The 25,691-nt window shown below is 40.8% G+C and overlaps 1 protein-coding gene across 1 annotated transcript in view; it reads right to left on the bottom strand.

Moving 5' to 3' along the window:
- The window catches only part of Me1 (malic enzyme 1), a 116,479-nt gene extending 91,353 nt beyond the window's left edge, over nucleotides 1–25,126 (bottom strand). Inside the window, exons 1-3 of the mRNA XM_052187704.1 lie at nucleotides 24,789–25,126; nucleotides 5,669–5,802; nucleotides 3,759–3,908 (exon numbers count right to left, since the gene is read on the bottom strand). Of these exons, the coding sequence (XP_052043664.1) occupies nucleotides 3,759–3,908; nucleotides 5,669–5,802; nucleotides 24,789–24,866 (362 nt within the window). The 5' untranslated portion in view covers nucleotides 24,867–25,126. The remainder of the gene's footprint in view (nucleotides 1–3,758; nucleotides 3,909–5,668; nucleotides 5,803–24,788) is intronic.
- Between the last annotated feature and the right edge of the window lie 565 nt (nucleotides 25,127–25,691).

The raw sequence follows: 25,691 nt of genomic DNA, 5'->3' as shown, positions 1-25,691 counted from the left end.
TAACAAAACAAATGAACAGGAGCACTAAACTATTGAACCTGTATAAATAAAAACCAAAGGTGTTACTATAAGCATGTAACAATCATATCACTCTTCTGAAAGCATTACAGTCAGTGATTTTCTATTTAGCAGAATCTCTAAAGTTGACAGACTAAGTGAGAATTCCTGGTTCTAAAAAGTCACATTAATATGCTAAATTGTATTTTTACAGGCTCTCACTATGTCTCTCTTGCTGGCCTGGAACTCACTGGGTAGACAAGGCTGGCTTCACCCAGAAATCCACCTGCCTCTGTCTCCTGAGCACTGAGACTAAAGGTGTGCACCACCACCACAGCCAGCTTGTGTCTGACCATTCCAATGTGACTTAAATCAAGAAACCAAATTCAAATAAGCACAGCCTTGGCTCAACCAGTTAGCTCAGCTAGCCACAATACCTGAATCCAGAATAGATACCCATCTGGCCCATTTTCTAAAAGCCAGCTCCACCAGCCTGTGCCAAAGCCCGGAGACCTCTGGGCAATGCGCCTGGAGGTTTTCATTTTGCTGTCTCAGGAGTTAGCTGAATAATGATAAACTCCTGAGGAGGCCACAAGACACTGAACCTTCGTTTCCTAAATGTAATGGTGTGCAGAGGTGGGGCCTTTCACAGTCGGTCAGGTCACAGTGCTCGTAAGACCAATATTTCAAAGGTTGAGCATACGGCCTGCACTTAATTCAAACTGGCCGTGAAACCACCCACGCTTACGTTACAATCAGTCACTGAGCTACTAAAGTAGTCCTAACTTGTCAAGTTAGTATCATACACCAACACGACACATTTAAACAATATGAAAGATTCAATTCAATTAACCATTCATTAATGGTTAAGACAGTTATATCCCCACTATTAGTTGCTTGAAGGAATGTCAGCTACAGGGATTTTTTCAAATATTATTTTAAGCTTTTTTTTTTGATATTGCTATTTCACAAATCAAGTTTCAGTTGAAAAGGACACCCTAAGAAGACTAGAGACTCTGGATTTATTCAGACTATATTTTCATTTGAGTAAACAACATTTAGACTCATAAATGTAACCGCCTAGAGATGGGTTCAAACCCAGGTAATATTTACCACAGGCTGGTGGCTTTTAGAAAATGGGCCAGATGGGTCTCTATTCTGGATTCAGGTATTTCTGGCTAGCAGAGCCAACCAGCTGAGCCAAGGCTGTGCTTATTTGAATTTGGTTTCTTGATTTAAGCCACATTGGAATGGTCAGACACAAACTGGTTGTGGTGGTGGTGGTGCACACCTTCAGTCTCAGTGCTCAGGAGACAGAGGCAGGTGGATTTCTGTATTTACCACATATACTTCCTAATAACAAATTAAGAAGTGCAGTTACTGTTGATTAGTGACTACTCCAGAACATTTTGGAATTCTGAAGGAAATTGGGAACACTAATGTAGCAAAGGGCATTTTAATGTTTTACTGTAGTTCATCTTAATAGTTCCTTATATACATTGCTTTAAGAACTTTCCAGAAAGCTAGGGATGGTGCCACATGTCCCAGCCCCTGGGAGGCAGATAGCTCCAGGCTAGCCTGTTGCTACCGTTACTCCTAGGACAGCCAGGGCTACAAGAACCCTGTCTCAATACCCCCCCCCCATATTCCCCCAAAAGATTTTTCCAGGAAGAATTGAAGGTGGAAGTCACTTGTTTAGCATATGCAAGGCCCTGGATTCAACTCTAGGCACTGAAAAGAAAAAGATAAAAAAATAAAGCAAAACCTAGAAATCCTAATAACTGGATCTACTCAACAATCAGCATTGATACTCTTCTCACTGCCAAAATTTAAGCAGATATAATCGTAGCATATATAATGTGTAAACTGAACTATTAGAAGCCTTACAGTAAAAAATTCCATGAAATACATAGATTGAGATGTTCTGACCCCACCCCTTACTCAGGAGCTATTAGCAGTTGACAGTTGCTAGAGAAGCGTTATAGAGTGGCTTTGTGTAAGAATAAAACTTCTCACTTTGAAAGAGTTTCTTAAGACATAGGATGTTAGGTGGAGAGTGGGAACAGTCAATCCTGCAGGAAGTAGATAAACTCACAGGAGGAAATATGGAGACAAAGTGTGGAGCAGAGACTGAAAGAAAGACCATCCAGAGACTGCCCTCCCCCCAAGAGGATCCATCCTATATACAGTCACCAAACACAGACACTAGTGTGGAAGCCAAGAAGTGGTTGCTGACAGGAGCCTGATATAGCTGTCTCCTTAGAGGCTCTGCCAGAAACTGACAAATACAGAGGTGGATGCTTACAGCCAACCATTGGACTGAGCATGGGGTCCCCAATGGAGGAGTTAGAGAAAGGACTGAAGGAGCTGAATGAAGGGTTTGCAATCCCATAGAAAGAACATCAATATCAACCAACCAGACCTACCAGAGCTCCCAGGGACTAAACCACCAACCAAAGAGTACACATGGTGGGACCCATGGCTCCAGCCGCATATGTAGCAGAAGATAGCTTTGTTGGGCATCAGTGGAAGGAGAGGCCCTTGATCCTGTGAAGGCTCGATGCCCCAGCATAGGGAAATGCCAGGGTGGTTAGGTGGGGAGTCAGGAGTGGATGGGTGGGGAGGCACCCTCATAGAAGCAGGGGCAGGGGGAAGAGGATAGGGAGTTTCCAAAAGGGAAACAGGAAAGGGAATAACATTTGAAATGTAAATTAAGAAAATATCCAATAAAAGAAAAGGAAAAAAAAGACATTAAAAAAGGAAGTGAACAACGTCATGGCTTCAGAAAGTCCCCAGAGTGACCAGATTCACTAGGCTTCTCCTTCCCCAAGTTCCAGCTTCCATAATTTGTCACCATGCTGGGTTGAGTCGGTTTTGGTGAAGCTATCACTTGACCCCTGAGAAAATGGCTATCATTAAAATGATGAGAGACATGCTGGCTAGGATATGAATGATGCAGAATCAGATTTAATTTTTGTAACAAATAAGTTAATGAAGACATACATACATAATGATATACCCTTCAGCCTTAGATAAAGAGTGTATATATATATAATATCACTATAAAATCCTGGGTGACCTTGGAGGACAAAGCCACACCCAGAAAGGGAGGTACCATGTGTTATCTCACTGAAAGAGTCAAACTCATAATGCAAAAAACAGAATAGTAATTCCCAGGGGCTGGAAGATTTGCTGCACAATTCGGAGATGTGTGTCAAATAATGCAGAATTTTGACTGTATAAGAAGGAATTATAGAGACCTACTGTGTGCCACAGTGACTACAGACAATGAAAACATATTCCAATTATTTAATTACTTAAATACTTCAGATTTAAGTATGAATGCACATATGAATATAAATGCAGTTTCCTGCCCAAAGAAGCCAGAACAGAGTGCTGAACCCCCAGGCACTGAGCTAACAGAGCAGTTCACTGTGAGAGCTGAGAACTGAACTCGAGCTCAGGCCCTCTGAAGAGCCATGTGAGCCAGCTCTCCGTGTCCCAACATGGAGATCATGGACTTGCTAGGAGACTTGTTTCAGTGTCCTTGCCAAAAATCACTGAGAATATATATTTTAACTGGCTTGAAAAATCACCAAATATAACTGATAATCTAAACATTAATTAGCTCAATTTAGCCATTTCCTGATTTACACATGTTCTGTATTATGATAGATTAATACAACTCATGTCAATTACAAAATTTTAAAAATTTACAAAAGGATAAAATGCAAATTGTATTTAAAATAAAAGTTTCATACCTGGGCTTCCGGAAGGAGAGGCTGTACTGCTGGCATGCGAGACCCACGGTGGGCGTATAAACGATAGGCATGAACTTCTCAACATTAGACATGAGCACACTATAGAAGAGCTTCTCATTTCTATCCTGCAGATCCATTAACAGAAGATACCTGTGGAAATGAGACACACTTAGATCTACAACAGTCAAAATGGATAACAGAAATCTGATTTCAACCAAGTATACAATACACCTTTAGCCAAGTAGAAAGTGTGTATAATCAGGCCAGGTATGGTGGCGTGTGCTTCTAACCCTAATACTCAGGCAACTCAGGCAAGATTGCATATGAGGCCAGATTGGATTACATCATGAGACCCGTCTTAAAAACGAAATAGCAAAAATTTTAGAAATATCCTTCAAGGGGTTAAGGAACTGGCTCCATAGGAAAAAGAGCCTGGCATATAAACGTGAGGATCTGAGTTTGGATCTCTGGCATCAATGTAAAACCTGCACTCAGTGGTCCACATATAAACCCAGTGTAACCCAGGGTTACAGACAAGTGGACCCCAGAGCTCATTAGGTTAGTCGATCAATGTGCTCTGGGTTCAGTAAGAGAGCCCGTCTCAGAAAATAAGGTGGAAACTACAGAGGAAGAATCATGTGCATGCACAGACATGTACACACATGTGCACACATACATAAATATATACATAACAAAAAAAACCACAAGATCTCAAAAAATAAGAATATACAAATTTGATTACTATCATTCAGACATTACTATTATTGCTGAAATCTCAATTCTGTTCAGTATTTGGACATACCTAGTCCCTATTTTATAGTTAAAGAGATAAAAATATCACAATAGAGCTTACCCACTAACTTCAGCAAGCTAGTGGCTCCTTTCTTTCCTTACTTTCTTTTTTGAGACAGTCTCGCTATGCAGTCCTGGCTGGCCTAGGACTCACTACAGACTAGGCTGGCATGGAATTTAAAGAGATCCACCTGCCTCTGTTTCCTGGGTGCTGAGATTAAATGAATGAACGGTCACACCCAGCTGTTAATGGCCTTTCTCTGGATAGAGGCATTTCTCACCTAGTTACCTTTCTATTATGTATAATCCTTTTTGTATTACCTGTAACCTTCAGTAAAATTCAAACTACTTCATACAACTGAAAAATCTTGAAAAACTGTTCTCAGTAACAAAACTAGGCCCTTCAGAGTGATTTCTGTGTGTAAACTTAAGTGTGCGAATGTGTGCAGAAAACTTGGTCTCCTCCAAAGTGCTGATTGGAAAGGTGCCAGGGAATTCAAGAAGTGACATTAGCAGAAGGCCGCTAGGTCACTGGGAAAGCAGTCCTCGGGAGAGAATAACAGTTCCCACAGAAGTTTCCTTCAGAGGAACTTACTTGATAAGTATGGCTGGTCCTTCCAGCCATCAGACCCCACCCTGGTACTGTGGAAACTCACCATGTAGGGAGCACTACCAAGGCCTGAACTGTGCAGGACTGAAAGGCTGCATCACTCCACCAGAAGAGGGCAGTTATAAACTCCAGCCATGACCAATTATCAATTTTAGAAATGAAGACAGCAATTTTCTTGGCTATTTCTTCCTTCTTTTGTTTAGGTTTATGTTGTTAAGAATGTTTATGTTTACATGTTTACATATAAATAAATAACATATATTAAGTAGACATGGGCATATATCATTTTCTCCTAGAAAAAATTATCTTGAGAAAATTAAACTGATTAGATTATAAAAAAATACTTCATTCAAATAATCCTAGAGAAAGCAAATGCTTAAAAAAAAAAAAAAAAAACCACTGTATCTGCAAACAAATTCTCCTCAAAGTTAACTTATAATAGCTCAACTTTCTTTGCAAAAGAGAGTAGGAGAGTTCCGTAAGAGAACACTGCTGTTAAATGTGATACCTGTCAAAGTCAGAGTTGAGACGCTCGAAATTCTTAATTACTCTAAGGACCTGGAGCTCCTGGCTGGAGATGCAGGGCGGCAATAAGCCATGAATGTTCAGCTGTTGTCTCTCTTCCAGAGTAAAAGCCAAGTCCTAGGACAAAGAGGAAAGCGATGATGTAAAGGAGAAGCCAAACAGCACACAAGCACACAGACCCCAGGGAGTGCAGGGTCTAACGCTGCTGGAAGTCCAGCCAGTCAACTGTGCACTCAGCACCTGCTCCCTTATCTACAGATACTAAGTTGGGAGTGGAGAGCGAACAGGAACAAACGACCTAAAAGCACAAAACCCAGAGGCCTAGGAGATAGAGCACTCAGCCAATAGTGTCTGCTGTGCAAACACCAGGACCTGAGCTGGGATGGCCAGCACTCATGCGGAAGTCTGGCCTGGCTCGAGGGCAGGGGAGACAGGTGGGCCTCCAGCTGGCCAGCCAAGCAGGACGCTCTGGTGTCAGTGAGCGACCCTATGTCAAAAAAATAAGCTTGAAAGGGATCGAGAAAAGCACCTTGTCTACTTCTGGCCTCCGCATGCATGTGCACACATGTGCATTCAAATCCACACACATACACAAACACACAGGTACATACAGCACATATACTCCATGCATGTGCAAACAAAAATGAAAGATGCAGTCCTTAATGTTAGAAAATATAAAAATAAATAGCTCTCTATTTTTTTGAAAAGCATGTTCTTTTTATTGAAAAAAGAAGTAAAAACATTTTATGATAAAATTGAAGATTTACATGAAAATATTTCTGATAAAATAGAAGAGATATAGAAAAGCACACTAAAATTGACAATTTCCATGGAAATTAAAGAGTAAAATGGTAGACATAAAACACATTGCTAAATTTATTGATAAAGGAAGTAGAAACATTTTATGATAGAACTGAAGTTTTACATAGAAAATATTTCTGATAAAATTATAGAAAAATGTAGAAAAACATGTTAAAATTGAAGATTATCAAGGAAAGTTGTATATAGATATAATAATGGTAAGCATAAATGTATTCCTAAGTTAATTGAAAGTGGAATTATAAACATTTTCTGATAAAGCTGAAGATTTACATGGAAAATATTTCCAATAAAACTGAAGAAATATATAGAAAGACATGTTAAAATTGAAGATCATGAAAAATAATGCAGATAAAATGGTAGACATAAAAACCTTTCTAAATTAATTGAAAGTGGAATTAAAAATATTTTGTGATAAAATGTTTTATCACAAAATCAGAGATTTACATGGAAAACATTTCTGATAAAATAGAAGAAATAGCCAGAAAAACATGTTAAAATTGAAGATCATGAAAAATAATGCAGACAAAATGGTAGACATAAAAAATTATTAAATTAATTGAAAGAGGAATTACAAACATTTTCTGATAAAATTGAAGATTTACATGAAAAATATTTCTGTTAGCCTATGTCTTTTTATTGGGGAATTGAGTCCATTGTTGTTAAGAGATATTAAGGAATAGTGATTGCTACTTCCTGTTATTTTTGATGTTATTTTTATGTTTGTGTAGTTATCTTCTTTTGGGTTTGTTGGAAAAAGATTACTTTCTTGGTTTTTCTAGGGTGAAGTTTCCCTCCTTGTGTTGGCGTTTTCCATCTATTATCCTTTGTAGGGCTGGATTTGTGGGAAGATATTGTGCAAATTTGGTTTTATCATAGAATATCTTGGTTTCTCCATCTATGGTGATTGAGAATTTTGCTGGGCATAGTAGTCTGTCTGGGCTGGCATTTGTGTTCTCTTAGGGTCTCTATGAGGTCTGCCCAGGATCTTCTAGCTTTCATCATCTCTGGTGAGAAGTCTGGTGTAATTCTGATAGGTCTGACTTTATAAGTTACTTGCCCTTTTTCCCTTACTGCTTTTAATATTCTTTCTTTGTTTAGTGAATTTGGTGTTTTGATTATTATGTGCAAGGAGGACTTTCCGGTCTGGTCCAGCCTGGTTGGAGTTCTGTAGGCTTCTTGTATGTTCATGGGCATCTCTTTCTTTAGGTTAGTTAAGATTTCTTCTATAATTTGGTTGAAGATATGTACTGGCTCTTTAAGTTGTAAATCTTCGCTCTCTTCTATACCTATAATCCTTAGGTTTGGGCTTCTTATTGTGTCCTGGATTTCCTGGATGTTTTGGGTTATAAGCTTTTTGCATTTTGCATTTTCTTTGACTGTTGAATCAATGTTTTCTATGGTATCTTCAGCACCTGAAATTCTTTCTTCTGTCTCTTGTATTCTGTTGTTGATGCTTGCATCTATGACTTCTGATTTCTTTCCAAGGTCTTCTATCTCCAGAGAAGTCTTTCTTTGTGATTTCCTCATTATTTCAACTTCTACTTTCAGATCCTAGATGGTTTTGTTCAGTTCCTTCACTTGATTGTTTTTGTTTTCCTGTAATTCTTTAAGAGACTTTTGTGTTTCCTCTTTAAGGGCTTCTGCCAGTTTACCCATGATCTTCTTTAATTCTTTAAGGGATTTTTGTGTTTCCTCTTTAAGGGCTTCTACCTGTTGACCCATGTTCCACTGTATTTCCTTAAGGGAGTTATGTATGTCTTTCTTGAAGCCCTCTATAAGCATCATGAGATACAACTCTTGCTTTTCCGGTGTGTTGGGGTATCTGGGACTTGCTATGGTGGTAGAACTGGGTTCTGATGTTGCCAAGTAGCCTTGGTTTCTGTTGGTAGGGTTCTTGTGCTTGCCTTTCTCCATCTGGTTATCTCTGGTGTTAGTTGGTCTTCCTGTCTCTGGCTGGAGCTTGTCCCTCCTATGGGCCTGTAAGCCTGTGTCTGTGCTCCTGGGAGACCAACTCTCTTCTGGCAGGTTCACCTCCGTGCTCAGAAGTGAAAGTGCTGCTGGGAGATCACTCTCTCCTGGTGGGCAATGCACAGAAGGCTGTGGAGCTGCCCAGTTACCTGATGCAAATGGCGCAGGAAGACTTCCGTCCCAGCTGTATCTAGTTCTCTATTTTTAAGTGTGAGCAGAAGTAGGTCAGCTGACACCTGCTGCACTTCCAACTCTGAACTAGGTCAGAAAATAAACTGCAGGACTCTCAGGGACCTGATCCAACTATCTCAGGTTATCTCCTAACATCCTTATGCAATCCTGGTTATCCTAATTTCTCCTGAAAGCCCAAATGTACCATGTTTTTATTCTTCTATGTATGGCATCTTTATTAAGAATGCTCTTGACACCATACACTTCAGACATAAAACCCAGTAGACTCAAACTAGATCTGACTTTAAAGGTATGGGAAGATGCTATGTAAGGTTCCAAGGAAGGAAAGCAACCAATAGTCCTGCTCAGCTGTAACAGCTATAAACCATAACAGTGGCCATAATAGTATAGTATCCCTAAGGGAACCTTGAAGGAAATCATATCCAATACTAGAAATTAAGCCAATTACCATGGGATTGTGAGGTCATGGGTCTTATAGGAGAACCTACAACTGCAACTTTACTAAACCATCATAATTCCTAACTGTATTCTAAATATTTATCCTTCTACCCATAAGCAAGTGTAGTAAATATTTGTCCTTCTACCCACAGGTAAGTGTAGTTCTCACCACTTACAAAAGAAACTTCCCTTTGCAACAGATGGACCATTTCAGAAACCAGTCAAATGCAGGGAACAAGTGATTACAGAGTGCGCAGCCCCAATCGATACATCTGTAACACAACTCCTGCACCTAAGGCTTAGGGAGCATCATGGAAAAGTGGAGGAAAGACGGTCAGAGCCAGGGGACCAGGAAGTCTGCTGTGGGAATTCTGTCTCCTAAAAAAACAAGGAAGTCATGATACCCTGTCTACCATATAGCTGCCTAAACAAGACCTGAAGTATACCACCAGTAGACATGCTAATATAGAAGGGGAAAATCTCACAAGACTACACCATAGACAAAAAACTACAAGCAACTAAGGAATGTTGGTAGGAGGAGAAATATTGGTTATAAAATACCAAATGGTCAGCCCTGAAATATAGATAAAAGTAATGCTAAATGAACTCTGTGTGTGTGTGTGTGTGTGTGTGTGTGTGTGTGTGTGAGAGAGAGAGAGAGAGAGAGAGAGAGAGAGAGAGAATTACATTTTAAAAGGAGGTGATAATTTTGAGAGGGAACAAGGAAGAGATGGGAAGGGGGAAATTTATGTAATTACATTCTAAATTTTAGAAAAAGTAATTCTTGCTGGGCAGTGGTGGCTCACGCCTGTAATCCCAGCACTCTGGGAGGCAGAGGCAAGCGGATTTCTGAGTTCGAGGCCAGCCTGGTCTGCAGAGTGAGTTCCAGGACAGCCAGGGCTATACAGAGAAACCCTGTCTGGTAAAACCCAAATCCAAAAAAACCAAAATAAATAAATAAATAAATAAATAAATAAATAAATAAGGAAAAGAAAAAGTAATTCTTGCCTGCTTCTCCTCCTATCAAGACCAACCCCATGTGCCTGAGCCTCTTTAAAGGTTTTCTAGACTCATTACCGATTATTCCTATGTCAGATTATCAACTTTACATAAACACAATATAAGGCAACAGTGATTGTAAAGGCAAATAAAATAGAAAAAAGGAGTTGATAAAAAAAAAAAAAACCAGAATGGACCAGAGGGGTTTGTTGGCACATACTACGGGATGTCAGTGCAAAGAAGCACAATGGCCATTAATAAAGAGAACTTTCTGGAAGACTGGGATAAAAAATATTCCCTAAAGAATTCCCAGTGGAGACACTGAATCCTAAGAGGGTTCTATTCCAAGACTGGGTGGCTGTTTCTTTAGGCCCATTATTAAGTGCTGATATGTATGATGGTTGGTACATGGTTAGAATGTTTGTGGACAGTCCCTAATTGATTTGTGGAAATCACTGCCTTCAGGTAGTGTCATACGGAGGTAGAATCTTTGGGAGGTGCCTGGCAGTTTCCCTTATGAACAGGATTAGAATACAATAAAGAAACCCCAGAGAGCCTGGATGCCCTTCTGCCAGTGAGGACACACTGTGATGCAGGAATGGGATCCCCACTGGCACTGACTGCAGTGTGTTGACTTGGACCTTCCCAGCCTTCAGAATGCAAGAACACATTCCTTGCATTTTAAATGCCTAGTCCATAGTATTCTGCTGCTGCAGCTCCCTGTGATGCTACTGTTTCTTGGCAGTCGATGGACAGGAACACATACACTAAAATATCTGACTCTACAGATATTGCCTTAGTTCGTGAATATTCCTACAATGAGGAGTAATGATTGATGGAAGAGAAAATTCCATCAATGTATATTCATATACATATATATTAAAAATAATAGGAATTTGGGACTTTTTCTAACAGAAACAAGGTGAGGAGAAAAATGAAGTTAAGGCCAAAAAAAAAAAGTATCCAATAATAAAGTGTTACAGAGACAGTAAAGCACTGAATGTTACTGCTGTGACAAGGAGCCTGCAAAACTACCAAGGGAAATGTGGCGTTCTGAGATTACAGCTTGAGCTCGGAGTACTAACGTGAGCGCCTTCCTCCAGCAACGGTGGCCCTCAGCCGCCTTGACTCACACAGAGCCGGCCGGGCCTTTACTTCGATTTTCCTGCATCTGCTCTGGTCCAACAGACCTCTATGCTGTGTGCCACACACCATGTAAATGAGAATGCCATGTGGAACTCTCCCCATAGTCTCTGATGTTTAGTAACTGCAGATCCTATGGTGTTTGCCAAATATTCACCACCTCAACTGTTTTTAAAAAAAAAAAAATAGGGCTTAGTAGTCTGGGACCAGGTTAAAAGGAAAAAGAGGGTCCCATTATTGGGTTCATATCATTTTGTGGTCCTTTAGAAAGCACAAGTAGTAGTAGTAGCAGCAACAGTAATTAATAATAATAATAATAATAGATGAATAAGAAAACAAAGCTTAGAAGCCCTGAAACTTTTAGAATAATAAATGATTTTAGTTAACCTAGTTTTTATTTACCATATTAGTAGAGGCATCACTTAAAAACAATTTTACTCTGGGAGGCAGAGGCAGGCGGATTTCTGAGTTCGAGGCCAGCCTGGTCTACAGAGTGAGTTCCAGGACAGCCAGGGCTACACAGAGAAACCCTGTCTCAAAAAAACCAAATCCAAAAAAAAAAGCAAAAAAACAATTTTACATAAAGTTAGAAACAAGTCAGCCAAAGAAGTATGCTCCTGTTACCTGCAAAACAAACGCTGACTGCAGAGCACACATCCAGGGTCTAACAGGATGTGACTTCTACCAAATGTGCCAAATAGTTGAAAGGTTCAATGTCCACTCACAGACCAGGTGTTCTGTCCCCTGCAGCACCAACCCTCTCAGAGGACCCTCACACTCTAAATCCAATCTCAGGTATTTGCCTTTCTTCTTCTCTTACTCCTTCCAGACTTGTAGCACTAGACAGCAGAAGGGCACTGCTGCACTCAAAGGGCAGCAAACAAAGTGACCCTTCTTCTCCCTTCCCCACAGCTTCCTGAGTAATCCAAGCCTGCTATGCAGAAATGCTAGCAGGAGGGGCTTGTGTTAGCATCTCTGTGCAAACACCACTACTGATGGATCTGCAGGAGTGATTCACTGACTTAGCAGAAACAAATCAGAAACCAACCGCATCTCCTCTTCTGCAATGACCTGCTCTAATGGTACCAGACAACCTGTGTGGTTTGGATTCACTTGTCTCAGAATTGTAACTGAAACTAAACCAAGCTGAATTACTTCACAACAGGACTCATTAATGTGTTTAAGAACACTGAAATAGGAGAGCATAAATGATTATATTTACCCAATGTCTAGAAGACTACTTGACACTTAACAAGTAATCCACTAACTGTGAATTAATTCAACAATTTTCTGTAACTACATACTATTTTTTCATGGAAAAGAAATATTACAAACCAAAAAAGCAAGTGAAAGGTAACAATCACAAAGAAACGTTAACTTAAAGGGAATCCAAGTGCTCAATAGAGCAGATGAGCAAGTGTCTCTGTGCCGCAGAGTCCACGGACACACTACAGGAGACAAGTCAGGCACCTCCTAATGCTGGAGTATCCGTACCACGAAGACAAGACAGCTCTCATCACACACACACACACACACAGACAAGGCGCCTCCATCCTTCTCGATTTAATGTTACTGCAAATAATTTGATGAATCAATCGTTTAAAAAAAGTGTTTCCTCATATTTAAAATACGTTATACTTTTGGAAAATTGTATCAAGATACATATTTAAGAGGGGAATTTATATTTTTATTAGTTATTATTCTAACTCAAACAAATGAAACTGAAGCTAGTCAGATGTCTCTAATCCCAGCACGAGAGAAGCTAAGACAAGAGAATTAATTGTAAATCAAGGCTTGCAGACTGAAACAAGACGCTGTTTCAAAACAAGTACAAAATTTTAAGAGGAGGTAAAATTGAGCTTTAATTTTTATTGTCATATTTTGAATTTACCAATATAATTTACATACATACTTTATATCTACAAAAAGAGAAGCATTCATCTCCCCAAAAGCTTTTAAAGTCCCCTAAATTATTAAATTGCTTTTCTAATTCTAATTAAAATATTTTTTTTCCTAGTGGTGTGCAATTTTATTTCTTGTGTTTCTATTTTGGTATGTATATGTATGGGGTGTACATATGTGTGCAGATGCATGTGCACATGCACAGGCATGTGTATAAAGATCAAAGACCCACCCCAAAAATTCTGTTGAGTCACTCTCTTCGGCCTATTTTTTGAGACAGAGTCTCTCACTGAACCTGGAACTCATCAGTTCAGCTAAGCTGGCCACTGAGCTCCAACCAGTGCTAAGGTTACAGACATGCACCAACATGCCCAACATTTTTACACAGGTGCTGAAGAATCAAACTTATACCTTCATACTTGTACATAGTTCATACTAGGTACATTGGGTACCTAACTGAACATCTCCCCAGACCCCTCAATTCCCTCAGCTTTTAAGGCTTTTGGGGGTGGAGTGGAGATAAAGGATTTAGAGTCAGGGTATGGTGCCCATGCCTGTAATTCCAGCATACCACAGAGAGACTAAAGCCGTAAGAACTCAAGGGACAGGCTCAGTTGTGGTGTTGTATGATTTTCCAGGCAGAGGAAGGTGACTTCAAGATCAGCCTGATCTACAGATAGTTCTGTCTAGTACAGACAGGGATACACAGTGATATCCTAGTTTTAAAAATAAATAAATAGCTGGGCAGTTGTGGCCCATACCTTTAATCCCAGTGCTTGGAAGGCAGAGGCAGGTGGATTTCTAAGTTCGAGGCCATCCTGGTCTACAGAGTGAGTTCCAGGACAAGGCTATACAGAGAAACCATGTCTCAAAAAATCTAAATAAATAAATAAATAAATAAGAAAAGTATTCAAAGCCAATCTGAGCTATATAGAATTGGTCTCAAAAAAGAAAAAAAATTCTCCCAAATTGCAAAAATTCGTTAAGGTAACATCTAGCCTCACCAGCACACTGCACATCAGTAAGAGGCTCTGGCTCAGAAGGAGGGGATGCTCCTGAGGTTGTCCTATAGCCTCCACCTCCATGCACAAGCACACACACACACACACACACACACACACACACATACTCACACACTCATACACTCTCTCACACGCACACACACTCTCACATACACTGTCTCACATACACTCTCTCACACACTCACACATACACTCACACACACACACTTACACACACTCACACACTCTCACACTCTTTCTCACTCACACGCACGCACACTTTCACACACTTATTCTCTCACACACTCACACTCTCATACACTCTCTCACACATTGTCTCTCACACACACTCTCACACACTGTCATTCTCTCTTTCACACACGCACACACACACATACACACACAAAATCTGAAGGCAGAGCCAGGCCTAGTCATACATGTTTACACTTTAGCTACCAGGCCTGAAAGAAGAAAATAGTAAGATATCTAAAAAGAAGCAAATAAAAAGACTTACTTTAAACTGTACACATTTGTCAACACATAAAGTATATTTTCTTGGTACAATTTGTCTTTAATAAAAATAGCTTATATCACATGTTTTTAAATATTTTCAACATTTTCAATATAATTAGCTTAATTTGTAATATGTGCAGTTTATTTTAGGAAGTGGTTTTAAGTATATGTGCTTCAACTGTAAAGGGGCCTCTGGCCTTCAGCAAGCACTGCTACAAAGAATGGTGCTGCAGCTCTTAAGGCACACACACCTCCGACATGATAAACCCAGAAACACCACAAGCAGCTCCCTCCACAGCTGACATGTGTAGTGCTGAGTGCTCCCTCCACAGCTGACACATGTAATGCTGTCTGAGTGCTCCATCCACAGCTGACACATGTAGTGCTTCTCTGAGTGCTCAATCCACGGCTGACATATGTAGTGCTCTAAGTGCACTCAGCTACTTCACTGAGCTCATGAAGCTGCATCAGAAATGCCATACACACACATACACACACACACACACATACATACATACAGACAGACAGACAGATAAATATGAGATTTATTAATTATAAGAGAACTATAATTAGCCCACATGACTACTAGGGCAGAAAAGCCACAGTGCTGCCTCTAGCAAGGGGCAGACCCAGGGGAGTCAGTGGTATGATATCTGCCTGAAATGCCAAAAGGGCTTCGAAATCTTTAAGTTTGAGTTTAAAGGATAAGGGGGGGAAATGAAAGAAAACAAAGGAAAGGAAAGGAAAGGGGGAAGGGGGAAGGGGGAAGGGGGAGGAAGGGGGAAGGGGGAAGAAGGGGGAAGGGGGAAGAAGGGGGAGGAAGGGGGAGGAAGGGGGAGGAAGGGGGAGGAAGGGGGAGGAAGGGGGAGGAAGGGGGAGGAAGGGGGAGGAAGGGGGAGGAAGGGGGAGGAAGGGGGAGGAAGGGGGAGGAAGGGGGAGGAAGGGGGAGGAAGGGGGAGGAAGGGGGAGGAAGGGGGAGGAAGGGGGAGGAAGGGGGAGGAAGGGGGAGGAAGGGGGAGGAAGGGGGGGGAAGGGGGAGGAAGGGGGGGGAAGGGGGGGAAGGGGGGGAAGGGGGGGAAGGGGGGGGAAAGGGGGGAAAGGGGGGAAAGGGGGAAAGGGGGAAAGGGGGAAAGGGGGAAAGGGGGAAAGGGGGAAGGGGGAAGGGGAAAGGAAAGGAAAGGGAAGAAAAGGAAAGGGAAGAAAAGAAAAGGGAAGAAAAGAAAAGGGAAGAAAAGAAAAGGGAAGAAAAGAAAAGAAAGGAAAAGAAAAGAAAAGAAAGGAAAAGAAAAGAAAAGAAAAGAAAAGAAAAGAAAAGAAAAGAAAAGAAAAGAAAAGAAAAGAAAAGAAAAGAGAAAAAAGAAAAAGCACCTGATGTCCCAGCTCAGACGACAGGTACAGGAGATTCCTCCAACCTGGTCTTTATTCCATTCAGACCTTCGGCTGATTATATGAGGTTTACCCACACCAGAAAGGAGAAATCTGTTTTATTCAATTCTCAGATTAATCTCATCCGGAAATATTATTTGAAGCACTTCTAAGAATCCTGACCAAATGTCTGGGCGCCCCTGTGGCCCAGGCAGCCAGCTAGCTGTCACACTCAGCTAACATTTTCCAACAAGTTACTGCTGAATTCCTGTTTGCAATGATGTGCTGGTTACCTTCTGCTGCTGTTATAAAGTCACATAAACATAAGCAATTTGGGAAGAGAGGGTTTATCTTACATCTAATGGCCAAGGCAGGAGGTCAGGGCAGGAGCCTGAGGCAGGAGCTGAAGGAGGAGTGCTCCCTCCATGGAGGAGTGCTCACCAGTTTGCTTCCTCAGCTACCCCAGGCGCCTGCCCAGGAAGAGCACTTCTACCAATCAGCAATCAAGGAAATGCCCCACAGACGTGTCCCCGCCTGATGGAAGCAATCCCCACCAGAGGTGCTCTCTTCTCAGTATGTCAAACTCACAAGCAAGATCAGCTATAACAAATGATTATATGCAAAATACCAACAGCTTGTGAAATATGGCCCATAATATTACAATTAAGGGAACCAAATGAGATATTTTACTAGCAAGTACACAAATGACACTAAAATAACAAATGTGGTAACCTTCAGGTGTGTTAGGCTTTCTGTTGCTGTGATCAAACACCATGACCATAAACAACTTGGGGAGGAAAAGGTTTATTTCACCTTTCAACTCTAAGGTCATACTCTATTGATGAGGCAAGTCAGGACAGAAACTCAGACAGGGATGGAGCCTAGAGGCAGGAAGTGGCTTGTTCAGCCTAGCACTCAGGACCACCGGGCAAGAGAGGCACCACTCACAATCAGCAATGATCAAGAAAACTCGCCACAGGCTTGTCCCCAGGACAATCTGGTAGGGGTAGATTTTCTCAATCAAGGATTGGAAATCTCTCTCCCCAAAACCAACTCTAAGCTTGTGTCCAGTTAGCACAAATCCCAGCTAGCACTGGGTGGAAACAAACGTTAGCTTTGTTTAGAGGTTAAGGGGAAGAGCATGCTGAGCAGCTCTTCAGTTCAATTCAGTTCAGTTCAGATGATGGGTGAATGACGACGGGAGAGAAGCTGAGCCTGGGGTGAAGGCTGGTGGGGTGCAGGATGCAGCTTCTCCAGACAGAAAACAGAAGGGTGCTGTGTCCGCTACAGGAGACAGACCTTGCTAGGTGGCACACAGAAGCAGGAGACACACCTGTCACTTAAAAAAATTTTTTTTCTATAATGCTATTTTAAAAATATTCAGAGCCATTAGTTATTAAGTCACTATCAAATATAAGAGCAAATCCCTTTAAATAAGTATGAAGTGTCAGCAAAGAAATAAAGGCGAATGAAAGTTTTAGAAGTAACTCAGTAAAGTATTCACAGGATGGGTTCAAGCGCTGAGATAAAATGGAACGAGAAGCATCCGGGATGTCCATGATGGATCATTACAAATTAACTAAGCAGACAAATGTACGAAATAAAAGACTAAGAGGCCTTTTAATACTGTTCTGAACTTAGCACTTACATCATCAGTCTTAAAGTGATAGAGCGCTGTGAGCTGGCAGTGTTAAGAAGAGTGCTTGTCACGCAAGCCTAAGGACTCATTTCAGATCCCAGCACTCTCTTAAGTAAAAGCCAGCCATGGTGGTAAGCTGTTTAACCCTTGAACTGGGGAAGGCAGCGGCTGGGATCCCTGGAGTTCACTGACCAGCCAATCAATGATCTCAATTCAGGGACTGAGCCTGTCTGAAGGAACACCGTGAAGAGCAAATGAAGACATCCACCATAGGTGTCTGGTCTCCACACACACATGTGTGGACATGTACACTCAGAGGGACACCAGAAGGAGGAGAGAGAAGAGAAGACTTGAAAATGTTTTAAAATTTATAAAAAACATTGCAAAAGATGCAAGTTTATTGAACTGCGAAATTTAACAAAACTAAGGTTAACAAAAAAATTCTAATTCCAAAAGCATTTATATTTGAGATTTAAAAATGGAAAACAAGCTCCGCCATCCAAAGAAAAGTGACATACACACACATTAATTACCTAGATGACTGCAGCAAACAAAGGAGACAAGAAAACAAGACGTTAATGCTTGGTAATACCGAGGAAGAGAACTGATAACAGATAATTCCATACTCAGTTAAAATATGCTTCAAAAGTGAGGGTAAAATAAGAACATTCTCAAAGAAAGGGAACCGAGACAGCTGGTCTCTTACTGACTTATTCTAAAAAAAAAAAAAAAAAAATTCTTGAAATGGAAGGAAAATGTCTCCTGAGGAAAACTTGGAACATCAGCAATCAAAAGTAAGGCTAGAAGCTGTAAATATCTGGGAACTGTATCAGATTCTCCACTCCCTCCTAAACTCTTTAAAATATGTGTGAAATTTTAAAAGGACATAAAATTTTATGTTCTACCCAAACATAAAGATGTGAGTTGCTGCAATACATATGCAAAGAGATATGGTCATAAGCTAAATAGACAGACTAAAACATAATGATAAACATTAAAACAATGGAAAAGGAGAAATCCCAAAGTAAAAATCTCAGAGAGGACAAACATCTAATAAAATGGTAGGTCTGAATCTAAACATAACAATTACATTAAATGTAAATGGTCTAAACACATGAAATAAAGGATACTATTAGAAACTGGCAATGACTGGTTAGGTGCCCCCAGCTTCTCACAAGTACAGCTTTGTCAGGCTTTAAGAAATGACACTTTCCATGGCATCCTTTCTTGAAACTGTAACTTGAAACCGAAACATCTGTGGGTCCCTTAAAGCCAGCAATACCTCATGTTACAGGTTAGAGAAGGAGTCATTGTTTTCCATTTTCCTGATCTAACAACTGAATTTTTCTGATGATTTGGAAAAGCATAAACTATGAAGTTTAAAGTTTTCTACTTTAAGATACAAGGTATCAGATTTCTCCTATTTCATATGGTGACATTTTAATGTTTTTAAACTTAAAATTAAACAATAAAATTTAGTTTTAACAATTTTAAATTTGAAAACAAAAGTTGATGTATTTATTATGTATATTTAGGGATATTTATATCCATTGCAGAATAGAAAATTTAAACTAATTAACATATGCATTGCCCCACATACATTTTTGTGGTCAAAACACTTAGAATTGAGGCAGAGGCAGGTGGATTTCTGAGTTGGAGGCCAGTCTGGTCTACAGAGTGAGTTCCAGGACAAGGCTACACAGAGAAACCTTGTCTCGGGTAAAAAAAAAAAAAACACTTAGATTTTAGGAAGACATCTTTAATATGGAGGCGGCTTATATTCATAACTATTATAACTTTATTCAAAATTGACTCCTCATTATGAAGAATTCCTTCTCTCATTTTTGCCTTGTTTCTTACTTTGGAGCAGTGCTAACTGATTTTTTTGATCTTTGGTTTTAAACAATGTTTTAGGTGGTGCCTCATGGTATAATGCAGGTTGATATACAACTTACCATGCAGTTCAGGTGGAGTTACAATTTCAACACAAGAGTTCTGGAGTAATGTAATCACAGCACATAAAGGCTTTTATAACACATATGTATGTGGTATGTTATTTTATAATTTAGAAGTACTCTGTATGTCACAATCAAGTTAGAAAATACCTTTGGAGACTGAATAATTTAAAAATATTATAATCCATTCTGAGTTTAAGGAACCTACTTGTAATATTACACTGGAGTCTTAGGACCCCTTCAACCCTCAGATTCCTGCCTGGGACTACTCACAACAGAATCACAATCACCAGCACACAAGCACTCTTGCTGATCTTCTTAATTAGTGAAAAATGATGTTGGCGACCTTTTAAGATAAAAGCTCTAAACATCATACTAAGTGAGGTAACCCAGTCTCAAAAGATCAATCATGGTATGCACTCACTAATAAGTGGATATTAACCTAGAAAACTGGAATACCCAAAACACAATCCACACATCAAATGATGTACAAGAAGAACGGAGGAGTGGCCCCTTGTTTTGGAAAGACTCAGTGTAGCAGTATAGGGCAAAACCAGAGCAGGGAAGTGGGAAGGAATAGGTGGGAGAACAGGGGGAGGGAAGGGGGCTTATGGGCCTTTCGGGGACTGGGGGGCCAGAAAAGGAGAAATCATTTGAAATGTAAATAAAATATATACCGAATTAAAAAGAAAAAAAAAGAAAAAAAAAGCTCTAGAACTTCTAGTCTCTTTTTGCTTTTTTTGTTTTTTATTTTTGTTTTTGTTGTTGTTGTTGTTGGTTTTTGGTTTTTTGAGACAGGGTTTCTCTGTATAGCCCTGGCTGTCCAGGAACTCTGTAGACCAGGCTAGCCTCGAACTCAGAAATCCGCCTGCCTCTGCCTCCCAGAGTGCTGGGATTACAGGTGTGTGCCACCACATGCTTAGTCTCATGTTTCTTAAAAACATTTATTATTTTACTCCAAAGTTACCAGATTAGCATAGTGGAGACTAAAGTATGTATTCTGTGTTCTGTGTTCAAATCCAAAGAGTTAATGTTGACTCGGTCAGATCATCACTCCATCTGCTTGGCCTCAGTAAAAACAGTGATTTTTTAATATTCTCTGTATTATTCAAAACAACTGTCATTTGTCTGAAACTACAGTGTTTTTTGTTCCTAATCACAGGATCTGTTTGTTTCTCTTTTCCTCATAACACAGTAAACCAGATCTTGGTATGCTAGGAAGCAAGCAGCTACGAAGCACTTTTCAGAAACTCGCCTTTTCAAGTTCAAAGTTAACAAGGAGGACTAACTTAAATTCTTAGAAGAAACCGCCACTAGCTACAACTGGATCAAAACGCATAAAATACCAAAGAGGGGGGCAGCATTTGGAGACTCATAGGAACAATTCCCTACAGCAAAGCTATCAATTGGCGAGCGTTTTCCCACCACTGCATAAACAAAGTGAAAAATAATGGGAGTAATTATTATTTTATTGTTCATACAATTTTAATTTTTGTATAGCAGTTTATAAAACATGATTACTGGCCATGTAAAATTTCTGAAAACATAGAATTAAAAGTCATCTAAATTAGAGGATATACTGAAACTAATACATTTTAAATTATAAATATATGTGTGTGTACACACACACATACAATGTATATATATGTATATATATACACATAGATTGATAGATAGATAGATAGATAGATAGATAGATAGATAGATAGAGATATATGATATATGTTAGGCACAAATAAACATCTTAAAACAGTTCAGTCTATAGGGTATGGTGGTTCATACCTGCAATTGTAGCACCTAGAAAGAAGGCTGAGGCAGGAGTACTACTTTGAGTTCAAGGCCAGCCGAGTCTACATAATGAGTCCTAGCCCAGCCTCAACTACACAAAGTAAGATTCTGTTTCAAAAAAGTTATGTTTGTATATATGTATGTATATATATGAGTGTATGTGTATAGTGTTTATATATATGTACATATGTATCCATACATATGTGAATGTATATATGTATACATGTGTATGTATAAATATATATATATATATGCTATGTTCATAAACACAGTAAAGCCCCTAAGTAAGAGGTAGAAGTGCTTCCCAACAGCTATGACAGAATCAGTGTGAAATGTTATACATTTGACTATTAGCAAGTAGTAAGGTTTAGAATTGTGTATAAATTATGAAGATACTATGTCTCTCAGGTTTGTTGTTGTTTTTGGCTTTGTGTCTACTGTTAAGTTTGACTTTTACCAATTTTAACATCCTTAAGATTATTCAAAAAAGTAGTTAAAATTTCACAGATTATAAAAGCCAAATTCTAACATTGTTAACTATATCCCATTAAACAATTTAATGACAGATTCAAAGGAACTTTAGACTTCTGTGTAATGTGCATTAGATATTATGAGATAGTTAAATTAATTGGTGTACTGTCTTAGGATATTGCCAGAACCAACACTCTGAAAGCTCCCTGCAGTTGTTGGGGTGACGCATCTCTTTAATCTGAGCACTAGGAGGCGGAGGCAGGGAGGCAGTTCTCTGTGGATGCAAGGTCAACCTGCTCTACACGGTCAGTTGCATCCAGGCTAGCCAAGGCTACACAATCAGAACTTTACTAAGTAAATAAATAGCTGACAAAGTAATAAGTACAAAATAATATAAAGCAACTGAGTGTGTAAATGTAAACATTAAATGATAATGGATATGATAATTGGGAAAGGCTTCCCTACAGAAATGATTACTAAATGAATTAATGTTTTAATTTTAGGAATCACATAAACAAAAATGAAAAGAAGAAAAATTTCAAATATATTTTAAGCTAAAGGCTAAGTTTGGTAGTTAGACAACTCTAGGATAGATAGTAAAACATTAATTTACATTCAACATAGCAGGGAATATCACTATAAATATTTGAATAACAGGAGAATGTGAATAAAATGCTAACTAGTAGAGATGTTCTCTATCTCTCTCTCTTTCTCTATGTGGGGGGGGGTGCACACTCTCTCATGTGCATATACAAGTTGTTTGTGGCGCCTCTGAGAACCGAACCCGTGTCCTCTGCAAGTGCAGCAAGCACTCTTAAGCACTGAGCCACTTTCCTCGGCAACATAAGATGTTTTCATCCATACTTAAATGAAAGAACATAATGCTAACAAAGTGTGTCTCAGTCACCCAAAGGTGACTTGTAGGATTGTAGAACTCTTCCTTAGTGTGGTTAAATAAGTCTTCCTATACCCAGGTGACAGGCTAGGCTAATCTTCCTATACCCAGGTGACAGGCTAGGCTCGGCTGTTAGGAGAAATTTAGAGAGCACTATTGAATTAGCATCCCTTTGGAGTCAGGTCATCTCAACATTAAAACATTAAATGACATTAAAAATTCTGTCCTAGCCACAAAGGCAGAGGGCTCTTGAATGTATGGAAGATGAAGAAAACCCCAGTTGCCCGTTTTCAATGGGGTTATTTCCACAGGACATCACCCTGATCCGACGGCTGAGTAAGTAAACTTCATTCTATTGACTTTGTAAGATTCTTGAGCACGTTAATATGGCACTTTTCTAAGTTTGGTGTAAGAACTTTGTGACAGTGTTATTCTAAAGTTGGTACCAACTGTTACAGGTTAGCAGGAGATTCCAAACACAGATTCCAAACCCTTTGCTATGGGATGGCCTGGCCTATCTACCCACTCTTAACAAACATTTCAACCTTGACTTAAGAAAACCAAACAGGTTATACCACTCGTGTGATCTTGTCAAGGCAGCCCATAATTTCATCATAAATCAGGACAGGCAGGTAACACGTGAAAGCCACAAATGGTTGTGTCACACCAAAGTTTACCTTTGTTCTAGTGAAAATAGGCCTCGACCTACAGAATAATAAAGGAAGAAAAAAATTCAAACTAGCAATTACATTTATTTTGAGGGAAAAATAAGTAGGAAAACTTAAAAATGTACATGATATAATTAGAAACATCAAATAATCAAGATTTGTAGAAGCCACTACAAAATATTACAAATTCAAACTAGCAATTACATTTATTTTGAGGGAAAAATAAGTAGGAAAACTTAAAAATGTACATGCTATAATTAGAAACATCAAATAATCAAAGATTTGTAGAAGCCACTACAAAATATTACAAACTCAAACTAGCTATAATGAATAAAATAATCACAAGTTATTAATAATGAGCACAAGTCACCCACAACATGACTAGAGGAATGCTGAGGTACACTTCGTAATGAAAAGGTTCACTAAAGTGACACCTTAGAAGACACTCATTTTTTTCTCCACATACTGAATAAATAGGAAATCATATATGCACATGTTCACTACACACACACACACACACAGGCACACATACACCAATCTAATGACCATCCACACTGTAAAATAAGACCTAGTTACTTACAAGAGCAAACTGAGTTATTTCTAAGATGTTCTCATATAGGAGAGGTCTTGGGTATAGGGTGGGAGGGGAGATATCACAGCTTGAGAAAAGGGAACTTGGATTTGGGGCATACACTGAATTTCCTTGCAATAAAAAAAAAGAAAAGAAAAGAAAAAAGAGGGCAGGTTAAAAAAAATAGCTTTCCAAAAGTCAGAATTTAGAAAGGAAAATAAATAAATAAATACATGACTGTACCACCGCATCACGTAAGTTTTCCCACCTAGGCATGCATGTGGGGTTCAACAAGAAACCACCACCCACCATGCAACCTCAGCTTCTTAACCATGTCACCCCAGAAACCAAGAGGCGCTGGAGCCCCACATCTTGTGGATGGGATCCCCGGCACTCGGAGCCCATCTCAGTTCAGGCAGGACCAGTAGCACCACTGGTCTCCACAGCAGCCTCCAGTCATCGCCAGTCCAGTCACCTGGACCGGGAAGGCACGTCGCGGCTGACCTGGCCGCTCGCCGGCCACCCTCCCGGACACCGCTCGATTCCCACACTGGTCCACACTTCCCTTCGCGGGATGGGTGAAGGGCAGACAAAGACGTGCGGGCCACAAGTTACATCGCGCCGGGTGGTCCCGCATCGGGATGCTGAGGGGGCGCGGGCGCCGGCTCCGCAGTGGCCTCCCGGGTGGGACCGTCCCCTCGGTGGGACGCAGGTCCCCGCGGCCCGGCGGCGGGCGGCCGGGCACAGGGCGGCTCTCGGGGCGGCGGGCTCACCTTGTTGAGATGCGGGTCCCGCGTCAGCAGGTAGCCGCGCTGGTGGGTGTGTCGGCGGCGGGGGGCTCCGGGCTCCATGGCTGGCGCGGTGGCGGGGCGGACGCGGAGTGCGGCGGGCGGCGGCCGTGCGACGGAAGGCCCCGCGGCCGGGGGCGGGCGTGGGTGGCGAGAGGGGGTGGCGAGGCGGGAGGAGCCCGCGCCGAGCCGCCGCCGCCGCCGCGGCCGGGCGGCCCGCGAGAAGCGCTGAGTCACGGCGGCATCGGCCGAGCCGCCGTGCGAGGAGGCGGGGGCGGGGCGCCGGCCGGGCGGGCGAGCGGCGAGCGGGAGACCTGGGCCCCGACGGGCGAGGGGCGGGCCGCCTGGCTTCCTCCGCTCATCCTCTGTCCTCCCCTCACCCCAACGTCCTGGATGCCAGCCATGCCCCCGGGGCCTGATGCAGGAGGGGGATCAACTTTGACCCAGAAAGCCCAGGCCTCGATGGCACTGGGCGAGAGGGCGACTCCTCGCCGGTTTCTGAACAGTATCCGAGAGGAATTTTATTTTTGAACGTGGTAAGAGGAAAGGTGTTAAGAGAGTGCACGGGTCCAGTCAGTCCTACTGAGAACAATTTTCCTGAGCATTCTGGAAACCAAGATGTTAATTTTCGCAAGACTATGGTTTCTTCTTTGTGGAAAGAGGGTCAGAATAAAAGGTCTTCCAGTATTGAAACCCTGTGGTTGTATTATCGATATTTATATTTGAAGATCCAAGGACTGGAGAAGTAAGTCCCATGCCTTTCAGTGATGTCTTAATTAAAAACAAAACAGAACGATCAAGCAGCCTTCAGACACCAAAGCCCTTTCTTTTCAGTTAAATCACATGGCCAGATTCTATGGCGTCCAACTAGACACTGCGGAACAGTTA

Source organism: Apodemus sylvaticus, chromosome 7, assembly GCF_947179515.1.
Source record: "Apodemus sylvaticus chromosome 7, mApoSyl1.1, whole genome shotgun sequence".
NCBI lineage: Eukaryota > Metazoa > Chordata > Mammalia > Rodentia > Muridae > Apodemus > Apodemus sylvaticus.
Note: the sequence above shows the minus strand (reverse complement) of the source record. Positions and strands in the feature narration are given on the sequence as shown.